Raw genomic sequence first — 15,946 nt, forward strand, 5'->3', positions numbered from 1 at the left:
CCGTCACCCATTCACACCCACCCACCGCCCTCCTCCCCATCCACCACCCCTACCTAGTTCGTTTCCCAGAGTTAGGAGTCTTTATGTTCTGTCTCCCTTTCTGATATTTCCCACACATTTCTTCTCCCTTCCCTTATATTCCCTTTCACTATTATTTATATTCCCCAAATGAATGAGAACATATACTGTTTGTCCTTCTCCGATTGACTTACTTCACTCAGCATAATACCCTCCAGTTCCAACCACGTTGAAGCAAATGGTGGGTATTTGTCGTTTCTAATGGCTGAGTAATATTCCATTGTATACATAAACCACATCTTCTTTATCTATTCATCTTTCGATGGACACCGGGGCTCCTTCCACAGTTTGACTATTGTGGACATTGCTGCTAGAAACATCAGGGTGCAGGTGTCCCGGCGTTTCACTGCATCTGTATCTTTGGGGTAAATCCCCAACAGTGCAATTGCTGTGTCGTAGGGCAGGTCTATTTTTAACTCTTTGAGGAACCTCCACACAGTTTTCCAGAGTGGCTGTTCACATTCCCACCAACAGTGTAAGAGGGTTCCTTTTCTCCGCATCCTCTCCAACATTTGTGGTTTCCTGCCTTGTTAATTTTCCCCATTTTCACTGGTGTGAGGTGGTATCTCATTGTGGTTTTGATTTGTATTTCCCTGTTGGCAAGTGATGCAGAGCATTGTCCCTTGAGAGACTCCTAATTCTGGGAAACAAACAAGAGGTAGTGGAAGGGAAGTGGGCATGGGGGATGGGGTGACTGGGTGATGGGCACTGAGGGGGGCACTTGATGGGATGAGCACTGGGTGTTATATTATATGTTAGCAAATTGAACTTCAATTAAAAATAGTTTTTAAATAATAAAAATAAAATAAAATAAAATAAAATAAAATAAAATAAAATAAAATAAAATAGTGCTTATGTCAGTGAAGAGTTGGTTACTTACTGATCAGATACGGGTCATCCCTGGGCTGACAAGTAAATTCACTGAAGTAGCAGCGCCAGAAATTTCCAGAAGTTTCACTGAGGTAGCAGTGCCTTGAATTTTGCAGGATGCAATGGCCTACACCTGGTTGGACAGTTTGGATTTCCTTGCAGGAAGATGTTATCAATATGATGTCATACCGGTGGTTTGGAATAAGTGGGACATGGTTAAGATCTATAAAGGTATGGGCATTGTCAACGCTCCCCAAATACCCCATGGAAAGGTGAGTGACTATGTATCATCATTCCCTCAAAGGTGAAGAACTATTCACAGAGTAGAATATATGAGCCACATCTATAACAGTAAAGTATTTTCAGTTGCTGATTCCTATTAATTTCAGTAAAATTAGGTATACAGATATTAATGGAGGCTATTAACATTATGGTAATTCACTGTGAAGTGAGCACCGGCCAAACTAGATTATTAAAGGGAGAGATAATAGGAGCAATCAGTAGGCCAGGCATACCAATCCTCAGGGATCTTGCGCCATTGCTTTCAGCTTCATAAACCTCATGTCTGTGACAGGTTCTCTCATGGAACCTGTTATTATGGTCTCTCTGGACCTTCTCTCCTCAGCCATATGTTTACAACTTGTTCTCAAAGTTGTCAACAACTTCGTGTGAAGGTTTTAAACTGAAGTCCACAGGGCATGTTTAGCTTCTTCAGGAAATTGATCCCCATGTGTCTGTTCTCAAAAGAGCAGATAAAACCCGTGTCACTCTGCCTAACACAGAAGCTACAGAGAAGCCCAAACCCTACCTCCTAAGAACTTCAAAATTATCTCCCCCAGAACAAAAAGATCAAGGAATTTTCCATCTATCAAAGTCTACTTTTCTAGTTCTATCATTGCCGGGGTGAGGGTTAGTAGTTCCTTTGTTTCTTTTTTATTATATATGTAAAGGATGGGCCTCTCAGGAACTATGATTTATTTGTTTATTTGGTTTTTTTTTAATTATATATGGGAAGGATGGGCCTCTCTGAAACTATGATTTGATTCTGATTTGGATTCATAGAATGGAAGGTAACATGCTTCCTAGGTAAGACCCACTGACTTGGGTACTTTCATCAAGAGTACAATGTTTATATGTGGAATCTAAGAACACACAAAACAAAAGAGAAACAGACTCAATGATACAAGAATGAGCTGATGGCTACCAGTGAGGGGAGACATTCGGAGGAATGAAGCAAAATAGGTGAAGGGGATTAATAGGTACAAATTTCAGTTGCAAAATAAGTCACAGAGATATAGTTAATGTACAGCACAGGTGACAATCAATAACGCTGATTTACTTTTATGGTGGCAGATAGTAACTAGACCTAGTGTGGTGAACATTTCATAATGCATAAAAATATAAAACCATTAAGTTGCACACCTGAAACTAATGTAATACTGTATGTCAATTATAATTCAATTGCTTAAAGTAAATAAATAAATAGCCGCTATGGCTAGTGACTCCAGGAACACAAAAGAAGAGAGAAGGTTAGAATGTGGATGGGAAGCCAATAACACGTTAAATTTTAAATAAATAAATAGCCGCTATGGCTAGTGACTCCAGGAACATAAAAGAAGAGAGAAGGTTAGAATGTGGATGGGAAGCCAATAACACATTAAATTTTATACTACTTAGGGACTATCATGTCACACCTCACCTTTGATTTACCTCTTAGGAACAACAAGGGAAATATCCCACTGCAGTCATTCAGATTGTTGAGGGTGCAAGCATAGCATGTTTCTAAAGTCACTGATGTTATTATTCTATAAATGTGGATCATGAAGTCAATCGATCATGAAAATCGGGATGAAAATGCAGTACTTGCCAAAGACCTCAGGTTAGTACAAACAAGAAGGGGAGGGCTATCGGCAAATCCAAGTCAAAGCTTAATATCACCTAGTGCCTCCAACAGCTGTATGGAATAATGGGGAGATTGACAAGAACAAATCTGAAAACATTATTTTTTCTAACCTATATGCATGCGATTTAGAAGGGCTTTTTATATTGTCTTTGCCTCTGAATCAGAAAAATAAAAATGCATGTAGGATACCACCAGCAAATTTTTCGTCCTTGGGGATTACCAATTTATCTTCAAAGGATTCTTCTTGTCAGAAACATGAATGTTCCTCTTCCTGGTTTCTATACATGACGAATAGAAAACAGGAAAGTTTGAGGCATGATAAACTGTCATCCTTAGTTTGCCATCGAGAACTATTTAAGACTTTGAGCAAAATCCACTCCAAGGTGCTGCCTGTGGATAGCTCAGGATCTCTATTCTCAGAGATATATCCCAAATCTACCCACAGGAATTCGAACATGGCAGAGAAACATATAAGAAAATGCCAATTAATACAATTTATTGACACCAGAGCTTTGTGGGTGTAGTCAAAAATCCTCACAATATAATACGAGGTAGTACTGACCCAAAGATCTTAAAGGCTTATTACAAATTTATGCTTCTAAAGAAATAGAGGCTGCGGGAAAAAAATCACTTATACATCAAAACCTTCAACCATATCCTTGTTAGGAATATCTTATCGGTTGTTGAAACAAGGAAGTCAGAGACTTGGGCAATAACGGAGATGAGGATCTCTGTCAGACAGCCAGAGAAACGTCAAATAGTACAGGGAAGGGGGAAGGGCATAGGGAGAGGAGAGGAAAGTATGGAAAACCCAATCTGATATAAATAGTTCTACCAAGAGCACAAGTATGATATATTAATAGAGTCAGAGCAAAGTGACTTAAATGTGGGGATTTAATAAACATTTTGGGAGTAAAGGATAGGTTCAAAATGTTATTCTTCTGGAAAAAAATTGAGTAATTATTCTGTAATAGTCTGTTAGGTGTCTAGGAATATATCAACTTGAGGATTAAAAAGACTTTAGAAATTAGGTCATTCACATAGAAGATATTGGGCTTCCATGGAGCCAAGTCCAATGCAATGTGATGCTGGTTTGGGTCAACTGAAGAGAGAGTAAGATATGATGTGACTCATTAGAATCAGCTTTGTCTCTCCTACCCTGAGAAACTTGAGTTTTCATCACTCACCTCTTTCCTTTAGATCTCCTACACATCAACAATGAAAAACAGGACGTTTACTGAGTTTATTCTGTTGGGCTTCACAAATCAACCTGAGGTCCAAGTCGTGATATGCATCTTTTTGTTCCTCATCTATGTGATAAGTGTCCTGGGAAATTTGACGATTATCATTCTCACTCTAGTAGATCCTCACCTCCAGACCCCCATGTATTTCTTCCTCCGGAATTTCTCCTTCTTAGAAGTTTCCTTCACATCCATTTTTATTCCCAGATTTCTGACCAGTGTGACAACAGGAAATAAAGTCATCAGTTTTGCTGGATGCTTTATTCAATATTTTTTTGCCATATTTCTTGGGGCAACAGAATTTTACCTCTTGGCTTCTATGTCCTATGACCGCTATGTTGCCATATGCAAACCCTTGCATTACCTGACCATTATGAGCAATAGGGTCTGCATACAACTCGTGTTCTGCTCGTGGCTGGGAGGATTCCTAGCTATCTTACCCCCAATCATCCTGATGAGCCAGGTGGATTTCTGTGCCTCCAATATTCTGAATCACTATTTCTGTGACTATGGGCCTCTATTGGAGATTGCCTGCTCAGACACAAGCCTCCTAGAAATGATAATCCTTTTTGTGGCATCTGTGACTCTAGTGGTTACACTGCTGCTGGTGACATTTTCTTATACATACATTATCAGGACCATTTTGAGGATCCCTTCTGCCCAGCAAAGGAAAAAGGCTTTTTCCACTTGTTCCTCCCACATGATTGTTGTCTCCCTCTCTTATTGCAGCTGCATGTTTATGTACATTAATCCCTCTGCAAAAGAAGAAGGTACTTTCAACAAAGGAATGGCTGTACTCATTACCTCAATTACTCCCTTGTTAAACCCCTTCATTTATACTCTAAGAAATCAGCAAGTGAAGCAAGCATTCAAGGACACCATCAAAAAGATTGTGAAGCTTTAAAAGACAGAATACATTTCCATGAAAAATATATTTCACTTACTAAATGTGTATTGAGTGCCTACTATGTTTCAAATGGTGAACTGACCTTTGATGATAAATATAAGGATGACATATGTACTAATTTCAAGGAATCTGCATGATAGAAGAGTGCATAAACTGTAAATTTATGTAATAAGTTTACAAAAAATAAAATGGCATGGTAAGTGCTATTAGAGTGGAAAATAAGAATTCATAAAAAAGAACAGTTGGAGAGAATTAACTATTTTCCAGAAATTACTTGAAATTCAGAAAGCAAGACATATTGCTTATTTAGAAGAGTGGAATGATAAGAATTTAGAGTGAGAAAGAGAGGCCATCATGAAGGTATTATTTAATTACAAACTACAGAGTTAGTTGATACTGGTGAGTCAAGAGAAGTTTTTAAGAAAGAAAGTTATATTATCAGCATTATTTTGAAGGAAATCGAGCAATGACATAGTTCTCCCTCATAGAGTCCTGAAGACTATGACTCCATCAAAGTGTCACTAATTTTGATCTCATCCCCTTTGTCATTCTTCATCTTTCAACTGTAGCCATTAAAACTTCCAACCTTCCCTAAAGGGAAAAAAAGGATATATATTTGTTCCACTTTTCTCTGAATGAGGTGAAAACCCCCAAGATTTTGTCAACTTACACGTCCATTTTCCAGAAGTTGTGGTTGGAAAAGACTTCAAGAGTCAAGGTTAAAAGCCTCTCACTTCTAGACAGGATCTATTGTTTCTTTTCCTGGCTGATATGTTTTTAAGTTAATGGCTGAGATCTCCCACTCTCTCTTCTCTAGTAGTTTCTAGCGTTTTTTTTTTTCCTATTGTAATTTTATTTTCACCTGCTTCCTTACTTTTGTTAGATATTAGAAAGGAAAAATTCTGTGATATGACTCCATTCTCTTAACTCTTCCCCCAATTTTTGGTTTCAGTTATGACATAAGCCATGGATGTCTATTTCATAAATGATAATGAACATAAAGTAGTAATATGGTTTATATTTAGAATGTATGACTCTTAGCAATCAAAGAGGAATAGACTACCCTAACCAAGAACTCTACACATGGATTTGAGGTAACAACTACTTGAATATAACTGATGGTGATAGGACCTCAACTTCAAAGGAGCTAAGAATATATTTGGAAATCTGAGGACTTCCACATAGTTTAGTAATATCTTAATGCATTGTAGAATTCTGGTTACTGTTTGAAGTACAAGTGGAACATCACCTAGTGTGTACACATGCTTTCTATGTGGTAATATTGTTGAGTTTAATGATGCTTCTTGGGCGTTAAAAAACAAGCTGTAATGGATTGGTTATAAGAGAAAACTTCCAGAAGCATGGAAAATATTGAAGGGTACCTGGTATCTTGAATAAAAGCTGAGTCTTTGGAATATTGAATTTCTAGGGATCCCTGGGTGGTGCAGCAGTTTGGCGCCTGCCTTTGGCCCAGGGCGCGATCCTGGAGACCCGGGATCGAATCCCACGTCAGGCTCCCTTTGCATGGAGCCTGCTTCTCCCTCTGCCTGTGTCTCTACCTCTCTCTCTCTCTGTGTGACTATCATAAATAAATAAATAAATAAATAAATAAATAAATAAATAAATAGAAAATAAGGTGGAATATTGAATTTCTAAATGTATAAATTGGTAGGCTTTATTCCTCCTGTCACCAGTAGACAAGCTTTCATGTAAAGCTGTTGCTATTTTGAATAACTGGTTTCCTTGGTGTCTAAACTAGAGATTAGTGACAACTATTAATTTATTACAAATTGTTGGGGAGCATCATCAAAAGACATAATCCCACTGATTGACCTGTGAGCTGGACCCAATGATCACAGGCTCCTCATTCCTTTCCCTATCCTAGTAATGTAGGTTCCACTTGTCTTTCCCAGTCCCAGGGGTACTCCAAGGACATAGCCTCGAGATAAAGGTGTGTTGACAACACCTGCACAGTATATGTGACCAAACCCGGTTAGGGTCTCTATAAACTTTAAGATGCACCAGGTGTGTGCAGGGATCCACTTGTCTTGCTGCCACCCAAGACAAGCCTCACATGTAATTGCTTACTAAACCTGCTACCTCCCAACCTGGAGTGGCCTGCCTCTCTTTCTTCAGGTTCTCCCTACCCTCTGAGTGTGGGGTTCAGTTTCAGATTTCACCCGAGAAGCTCCCAAGAGGGTTATGAATGAACACACACTCACTGAGCTATCGCCTGATACAGAAATGTTTTAAAGAGCCACATTTCCATCATCAGGTTCACTCAAATCCACATTTCTGCCAAAGTCTATGATGAAGTGGAACACAATGCCATATAGTAGTCAAAAATATAGGCTTTAGTTTCAATCCTAGATTCTCAATCTTCTTCATGAGTTGCCTTGGGATTGTTACTTGACCTCTCTAAGGCTTACTTTTCTGAAACTCTAACATGTGGATAATAATTTTGTCTATCACATATGATAGTTTTGAGCATTAGATGAGATCATAGTGTAAAGCATTTTTAAAAGCCAATACTTAAGTGCTTAATGAGTGATACACATTATAACAGTATTATATGGTGAACAATATCCTTCTCAAAAAACTGGGGCTTAGTACCACCCGGCAATTGCACTGCTGGGGATTGACCTCAAAGATACAGATGAAATGAAACACTGGGACACCTGAACCCCAATGTTTATAGCAGCAATGTCCACAATAGCCAAACTGTGGAAAGAGCCTTGGTGCCCATCGACAGACGAATGGATAAAGCAGCCGTGGTCTATGTATACAATGGAATATTCCTCAGCCATTAGAAACGACAATACCCACCATTTGCTTCGACATGGATGGAACTGGAGGGTATTATGCTGAGTGAAGTAAGTCAATCGGAGAAGGACAAACAGTGTATGTTCTCATTCATTTGGGGAATATAAATAATTGTGAAAGGGAATATCAGGGAAGGGAGAAGAAATGTGTGGGAAATATCAGAAAGGGAGACAGAACATAGAGACTCCTAACTCTGGGAAATGAACTAGGGGTGGTGGAAGGGGAGGAGGGTGGGGGGTGGGAGTGAATGGGTGATGGGCACTGAGGGGGGCACTTGAGGGGATGAGCACTGGGTGTTATTTTGTATGTTGGCAAATTGAACACCAATAAAAATAAACTTATTATATATAAAAAAAGAAACGACAAATACCCACCACTTGTTTCGACATGGATGGAACTGGAGGGTATTATGCTGAGTGAAGTAAGTCACTTGGAGAAGGACAAACATTATATGGTCTCATTCATTTGGGGAATATAAAAAATAGTAAAAGGGAATAAAGGGGAAAGGAGAGAAAAATGAGTGGGAAATATCAGTGAGGGAGACAGAATATGATAGAATCCTAACTCTGGGAAAAGAACAAGGGGTAGTGGAAGCGGAGGTGAGAGGGGGTTTGGGGTGACTGGGTGACGGGCACTGAGGGGGCACTTGGCGAGATGAGCACAGGGTATTATGCTATATGTTGGCAAATTGAAATCCAACAAAAAATATACAAAAAAGGAAAAAAGAAACTGGGGCTTAACTAGTAAGAATAGATACTAAAGTGGTTGGTTTAATATAATAGGAGTATAAACATATTGGCCATTCTACATGGAATCCCTCTGCAGCAAGGCCAGCTTATTTACATCTCTCTTCTGTCCAGTTGCCTCCATCAATAGCCACAAGGAAGAAGGTCTTATCCCCACTTCAGACAAAGCCAATCAGAACATTTGTCAGGAGATTATTAGAACTGACTACATCAACTCCATGTGCCCTGGATATCTCTAAGTATGCTGCGATAAGGGAGGAAGGTACTTGGGGTAAGTCAAAGTTTAAGAACACTAAGTAGGGCTTCACTCAGCCTTCATAATATAAGCATTTAGAAATTAATTTTTTGGGGGGGGGCACCTGGGTGGCTCAGTTGGTTAAGTGTCTGCCTTTGGCTCAGATCATGATCCCAGGGTCCTGGATCGAGGGCCACATCAGGCTCCTTGCTCAGCGAGGAGTCTGCTTCTCCCTCTGACCCTCCTCCTGATCATGCTCTCTTTCTCTCTCACTCAAATAAATAATAAATTGTTTGATCAGCAGCAGCAGCTCCTCCTCCCCAGTGACCCCCCCCCCCGTGGGTCCCTCCCTGGCTGTGGGAGAGACCGAGGTAGAGGGAGGGGAGGACACAGCACCACGCCGGCCGCACTGGGGACCTTCGCCTCGTCCTGCTGGCTCCTCACCCTCCAGGAGAAACATGGCAGATACTCTCAGTGATACCTTGAAGAAGTTGAAGATAACAGCTGTTGACAGAACTGAAGATAGTTTAGAAGGATGCTTGGATTGTCTGCTTCAAGCCCTGGCTCAAAATAATATGGAAACGAGTGAAAAAAATCCAAGGAAGTGGAATACTTCAGCTGTTTGTAAGTCTGTTGATTCCACAGTCTTCCTGCACAGCCTAAGTAGCTAACGTCATAGCAGAAGTAGCCAAAAATGAATGTATGCGTATTCCATGTATGGATACTGGATTGACTTCACCATTGGTGCAGCTGCTAAATAGCAAAGACCAGGAAGTGCTACTTCAAATGGGCAGGGCTCTGGGAAGCATATGTTATGATAGCCATGAGGGCAGAAGTGCAGTTGATCAAGCAGGTGGTGCACAGATTATAATTGACCATTTAAGGTCACTGTGCAGTATAACAGATCCCACCAATGAAAAGCTCTTTACTGTCTTTTGTGGTATGCTGATGAACTACAGCAATGAGAATGATTCCCTTCAAGCTCAGCTTATCAATATGGGTGTTATACCTACCCCAGTGAAATTACTGGGCATCCATTGCCAAAATGCAGCTCGTACAGAAATGTGTCTTGTTGCATTTGGTAACTTAGCAGAACTTGAGTCAAGTAAAGAACAGTTTGCCAGTACGAACATTGCTGAAGAGCTAGTAAAACTCTTTAAGAAACAAATAGAACATGATAAAAGGGAAATGATTTTGGAAGTTCTTGCTCCACTGGCAGAAAAATGATGCTATTAAACTACAGCTGGTTGAAGCAGGCCTGGTAGAGTGTCTACTAGAGATTGTTCAGCAGAAAGTGGATAGTGACAAAGGGCATGATATTGCTGAGCTCAAAACCGCTTCAGATCTAATGGTTTTTCTACTTCTTGGAGATGAATCCATGCAGAAACTATTTGAAGTAGGAAAAGGTTTTAGTTTTGTTGACTGTATCCTTTGCTGTGCAAAACCTTCTTATCTTGATGAAGTCCCAATAGTTCATTTTGACTTTTGTTTCTTTTGCCTTCGTGAATGTATCTTGCGAGAAGTTACTGTGGCTTAGTTCAAAAAAGGTGTTGCCTGTGTTCTCCTTTAGGATTTTGATGGAATCTTGTCTCACATTTAGATCTCTCATCCATTTTGAGTTTATCTTTGTGTATGGTGTAAGAGAGTGGTCTAGTTTCATTCTTCTGCATGTGGATGTCCAATTTTCCCAGCACCATTTATTGAAGAGACTTTCTTCCAATGGATAGTCTTTCCTCCTTTATCGAATATTAGTTGACCATACAGTCAGGGTCCACTTCTGGGTTCTCTATTCTGTTCCATTGATCTATGTGTCTGTTTTTGTGCCAGTACCACACTGTCTTGATGACCACAGCTTTGTAGTACAACCCGAAATCTGGCATTGTGATGCCCCCAGATATGGTTTTCTTTTTTAAAATTCCCCTGGCTATTCGGGGTCTTTTCTGATTCCACACAAATCTTAAAATAATTTGTTCTAACTCTCTGAAGAAAGTCCATGGTATTTTGATAGGGATTGCATTAAACGTGTATATTGCCCTGGGTAACATTGACATTTTCACAATATTAATTCTGCCAATCCATGAGCATGGAATATTTTTCCATCTCTTTGTGTCTTCCTCAATTTCTTTCAGAAGTGTTCTATAGTTTTGAGGGTATAGATCCTTTACCTCTTTGGTGAGGTTTATTCCTAGGTATCTTATGCTTTTGGGTGCAATTGTAAAGGGGATTGACTCCTTAATTTCTCTTTCTTCAGTCTCATTGTTAGTGTATAGAAATGCCACTGATTTCCGGGCATTGATTTTGTATCCTGCCACGCTACCGAATTGCTGTATGAGTTCTAGCAATCTTGGGGTGGAGACTTTTGGGTTTTCTATGTAGAGTATCATGTCATCGGCGAAGAGGGAGAGTTTGACTTCTTCTTTGCCAATTTGAATGCCTTTAATGTCTTTTTGTTGTCTGATTGCTGAGGCTAGGACTTCCAGTACTATGTTGAATAGCAGTGGTGAGAGTGGACATCCCTGTCTTGTTCCTGGTCTTAGGGGAAAGGCTCCCAGTGCTTCCCCATTGAGAATGATATTTGCTGTGGGCTTTTCGTAAGTGGCTTTTAAGATGTCGAGGAAAGTTCCCTCTATCCCTACACTCTGAAGAGTTTTGATCAGGGATGGATGCTGTATTTTGTCAAATGCTTTCTCCGCATCTAATGAGAGGATCCTATGGTTCTTGGTTTTTCTCTTGCTGATATGATGAATCACATTGATTGTTTTACGAGTGTTGAACCAGCCTTGCGTCCCGGGGATAAATCCTACTTGGTCATGGTGAATAATTTTCTTTTTTTTTATTTTAATTTTTTTTATTTATTTATGATAGTCACAGAGAGAGAGAGAGGCGCAGAGACACAGGCAGAGGGAGAAGCAGGCTCCATGCACCGGGAGCCCGACGTGGGATTCGATCCCGGGTCTCCAGGATCGTGCCCTGGGCCAAAGGCAGGCGCCAAACCGCTGCGCCACCCAGGGATCCCTGAATAATTTTCTTAATGTGCTGTTGGATCCTATTGGCTAGTATCTTGTTGAGAATTTTTGCATCCATGTTCATCAGGGATATTGGTCTGTAATTCTCCTTTTTGCTGGGGTCTTTGTCTGGTTTTGGAATTAAGGTGATGCTGGCCTCATAGAACAAATTTGGAAGTACTCCATCTCTTTCTATCTTTCCAAACAGCTTTAGGAGAATAGGTATGGTTTCTTCTTTAAACGTTTGATAGAATTCCCCTGGGAAGCCATCTGGCCCTGGACTCTTGTGTCTTGGGAGGTTTTTGATGACTGCTTCAATTTCCTCCCTGGTTATCGGCCTGTTCAGGTTTTCTATTTCTTCCTGTTCCAGTTTTGGTAGTTTGTGGCTTTCCAGGAATGCGTCCATTTCTTCTAGATTGCCTAATTTATTGGCGTATAGCTGTTCATAATATGTTTTTAAAATCGTTTGTATTTCCTTGGTGTTGGTAGTGATCTCTCCTTTCTCATTCATGATTTTATTAATTTGAGTCTTGTCTCTCTTCTTTTTAATAAGGTTCCTAATGGTTTATCTATCTTATTAATTCTTTCAAAGAACCAACTCCTGATTCTGTTGATCTGTTCCACAGTTCTGGTCTCGATTTCATTTCTGCTCGAATTTTAATTAACTCTCTTCTTCTGCTGGGCGTAGGGTCCATCTGCTGTTTTTTCTCTAGCTCCTTTATGTGTAAGGTTAGCTTTTGTATTTGAGTTCTTTCCAGTTTTTGAACGGATGCTTGTATTGCGATGTATTTCCCCCTTAGGACTGCTTTTGCTGCATCCCAAAGACTTGAACGGTTGTATCTTCATTCTCATTAGTTTCCATGAATCTTTTTAATGCTTCCTTAATTTCCCGGTTGACCCTTTTATCTTTTAGCAGGATGGTCCTTAACCTCCACGTGTTTGAGGTCCTTCCAAACTTCTTGTTGTGATTTAGTTCTAATTTCAAGGCATTATGGTCTGAGAATATGCCGGGGACGTTCCAATCTTTTGGTATCGGTTCAGACGCGATTTGTGACCCAGTATGTGGTCTATTCTGGAGAAAGTTCCATGTGCACTTGAGAAGAATGTGTATTCAGTTGAGTTTGGATGTAAAGTTCTGTAGATATCTGTGAAAACCATCTGGTCCAGTGTATCATTTAAAGCTCTCGTTTCTTTGGAGATGTTGTGCTTAGAAGACCTATCGAGGGGAGAAAGAGCTAGATTGAAGTCACCAAGTATAAGCGTATTATTATCTAAGTATTTCTTCACTTTGGTTATTAATTGGTTTAAATATTTGGCAGCTCTCACATTCGGGGCATATATATTGAGGATTGGTAAGTCCTCTAGTTGGATAGATCCTTTAAGTATGAGATAGTGTCCCTCTTCATCTCTCACTACAGTCGTCGGGATAAATTTTAGTTTATCTGATATAAGGATGGCTACCCCTGCTTTCTTTTGAGGACCGTTTGAATGGTAAATGGTTCTCCAACCTTTTGTTTTCAGGCTGTAGGTGTCCTTCTGTCTAAAATGAGTCTCTTGTAGACAGCAAATAGATGGGTCCTGCTTTTTTATCCAGTCTGAAACCCTGCGCCTTCTGATGGGGTCATTAAGCCCGTTCACGTTCAGAGTTACTATTGAGAGATATGAGTTTAGTGTCATCATGATATCTATTCAGTCCTTGTTTTTGTGAATTGTTCCACTGAACTTCTTCTTAAAGGGGAATTTTAAGAGTCCCCCTTAAAATTTCTTGCAGGGCTGGTTTGGAGGTCACATATTCTTTCAGTTCCTGCCTGTCGTGGAAGCTCTTTATCTCTCCTTCCATTCTGAATGAGAGCCTTGCTGGATAAAGTATTCTTGGTTGCATGTTCTTCTCATGGAGGACCCTGAATATATCCTGCCAGCCCTTTCTGGCCTGCCAGGTCTCTGTGGAGAGGTCTGCTGTTACCCTAATACTCCTCCCCATAAAAGTCAGGGATTTCTTGTCTGTTGCCGCTTTAAGGATCTTCTCTTTATCTTTGGAATTTGCAAGCTCAACTATTAGATGTCGAGGTGTTGAACGGTTTTTATTGATTTTAGGGGGGGGGATCTCTCTATTTCCTGGATCAGAATGCCTGTTTCCCTTCCCAGATTAGGAAAGTTTTCAGCTAGGATTTGTTCAAATACATATTCTGGCCCTCTGTCCCTTTCGGCGCCCTCGGGAACCCCAATTAAACGTAGGTTTTTCTTCCTCAGGCCGTCGTTTATTTCCCTTAATCTAACCTCATGGTCTTTTAATTGTCTGTCTCTTTTATCCTCAGTTTCCCTCTTTGCCATCAACTTGTCTTCTATGTCACTCACTCGTTCTTCCACCTCGTTAACCCTCGTCGTTAGGACTTCTAGTTTGGATTGCGTCTCATTCAGTTGATTTTTAATTTCTGCCTGATTGGATCTATATTCTGCAGTCATGAAGTCTCTTGAGTCCTTTATGCTTTTTTCTAGAGCCACCAGTAGCTGTATAATAGTGCTTCTGAATTGGCTTTCTGACATTGAATTGTAATCCAGATTTTGTAACTCTGTGAGAGAGAGGACTGTTTCTGATTCTTTCTTTTGAGGTGAGGTTTTCCTTCTAGTCATTTTTCTCAGTGCAGAGTGGCCAAAACAAGTTGTATTGGGAAAAGGAGATAAAGAGAGAGAAAGAAGGAAAGAAAAGAGAATAAAAAAAAGAAAAAATGAAGAGAAAGAAAAAAGAGATGAAAAAGTGAAAGAAAAAGAAAGAAAGGAAAAAAAGGGTGGGGGAAGCAAAGAGAAATCAAAAAGAAAAAAAAATCATGGGGAAGTATCTTCTGATTCTGTATACTTTAAGTCCCTTGACTTCCGCTGGAATTTGTCTGTCTTGCTGGTCTTCTGGGGGAGGGGCCTGTTGTGCTTATTTTCAGGTGTTAGCACTTGGGGGAGCTGCTCTGCCCCCTGCCTGCTGCAGGGTTCAGTGGAGGCCGCTGGAGGAACAACCGCAGTGGCGGGGCCAGCTCTGCAGCCCTGGATTCAGCTCCCGCAGTAACTACAGAGCTCTCTGTCTGCAGGGCTTGAAGGCTCCGGGGCGGGGCTGCTGATCTGCTCAGCTGGGGGCAATAGCGTCCTTGCTGTCCTGGGCCCTCCCGGCCTCTGCCTGTCCCGGGGAGAGGCCGGATCCTGGGCTGTCTCCCGGGCGCCCAGTGCTCCGCGGCCTTCGCTGTTGGATTCACGCTCCCGGCCACGCAGCCCCCTCCGCGGAGCCGCTGCCCGAGCCCCTCCGAGCTTCTCCCAGAGCCGCGCAGCCCCCTCTGCACGGAGCCTCTTCCTCTGCTGGAGCCACCTCTGAGCTGCTCCCGGACTCGCACCCCCTCCGCGCAGAGCCTCCGCCTGAGCCCCTCCGAGCTGCTCCCAGGTCCCGCCGTTGGCGCTGCAGCCCTTAGGGAGCTCGGCGCACTCTCCTGGGTGCGCAGGTGTCTGTTAGTGTCTCAGGGAGCCTGAGGGCGTCCCCGACCCTCCTGGTTCCTGCTCCAACTCCCTGCGACCGCCTTTCTGCCCAGGAAGATTGGTGCAGCTCCTGCTCCTCCGGGACGGGGCTCTCCTGTCCTGGGGACACTCGCCCCGGCCTTAGCCTGGCTCCTCGCTGGGCCCCTCCCCCTTGGATGCCTTTTGTTCTTTATTTCTTTTTTCCCGTGTTCCTACCTTGATAGAAGTGTGAACTCTTCTCACTGTAGCATTCCAGCTGTTCTCTTTAAATCTCAGGCCAAATTTGTAGATTTTCAGGATGATTTGAAGGTTGTCTAGGTAATTTGGTGGGGACAGGTGACTTGGGGACCCTAATCATCCGCCATCTTGCCCCTCCTCCTCCCCTTCTATTTTGAAGGACAACCTCAGAGTAGGGAGTCTTGGAGGTGGGAAATAAGTGATTACGGCTCAGTTTTAGCTTTAGGGGATTGTCCTTGTTCGGTTGGCTTTTCCGTTCTGGAACAAAGTCCTTGAGAACCAGCGTGTGGGTCAACTGGCCGGACGTGGGTGTAGTGGACCCAGGGAGTAATCCTGTCGACCTTCAGAGCGGTGGGAGTGGTCAGGATCACAGTGTAAGGTCCCTTCCAGTGAGGTTGAAGCATCCGGT

General features: G+C 41.7%; 1 protein-coding gene and 1 pseudogene across 1 annotated transcript; both read left to right on the top strand.

Annotated features, from left to right (window-relative positions):
• The first annotated feature begins 4,069 nt into the window (after positions 1-4,069).
• LOC144322922 (olfactory receptor 6C4-like) lies at positions 4,070-5,205 on the top strand. Its single transcript, XM_077913171.1, has one exon. It carries the CDS (start codon positions 4,070-4,072, stop codon positions 4,994-4,996), a length of 927 nt encoding a protein of 308 aa, XP_077769297.1. The 3' UTR covers positions 4,997-5,205.
• A 4,016-nt stretch (positions 5,206-9,221) lies between these two features.
• Positions 9,222-15,868, top strand: LOC144323148 (rap1 GTPase-GDP dissociation stimulator 1 pseudogene; annotated as a pseudogene).
• The last annotated feature ends 78 nt before the right edge of the window (positions 15,869-15,946 follow it).

The sequence above is a fragment of the Canis aureus genome, chromosome 11, assembly GCF_053574225.1.
Source record: "Canis aureus isolate CA01 chromosome 11, VMU_Caureus_v.1.0, whole genome shotgun sequence".
Classification (NCBI taxonomy): Eukaryota; Metazoa; Chordata; class Mammalia; order Carnivora; family Canidae; genus Canis; species Canis aureus.

Bases quoted from the DNA above. Each gene is read 5' to 3' on its own strand.
- LOC144322922 (XM_077913171.1), top strand. From the start codon at position 4,070: ATGAAAAACAGGACGTTTACTGAGTTTATTCTGTTGGGCTTCACAAAT.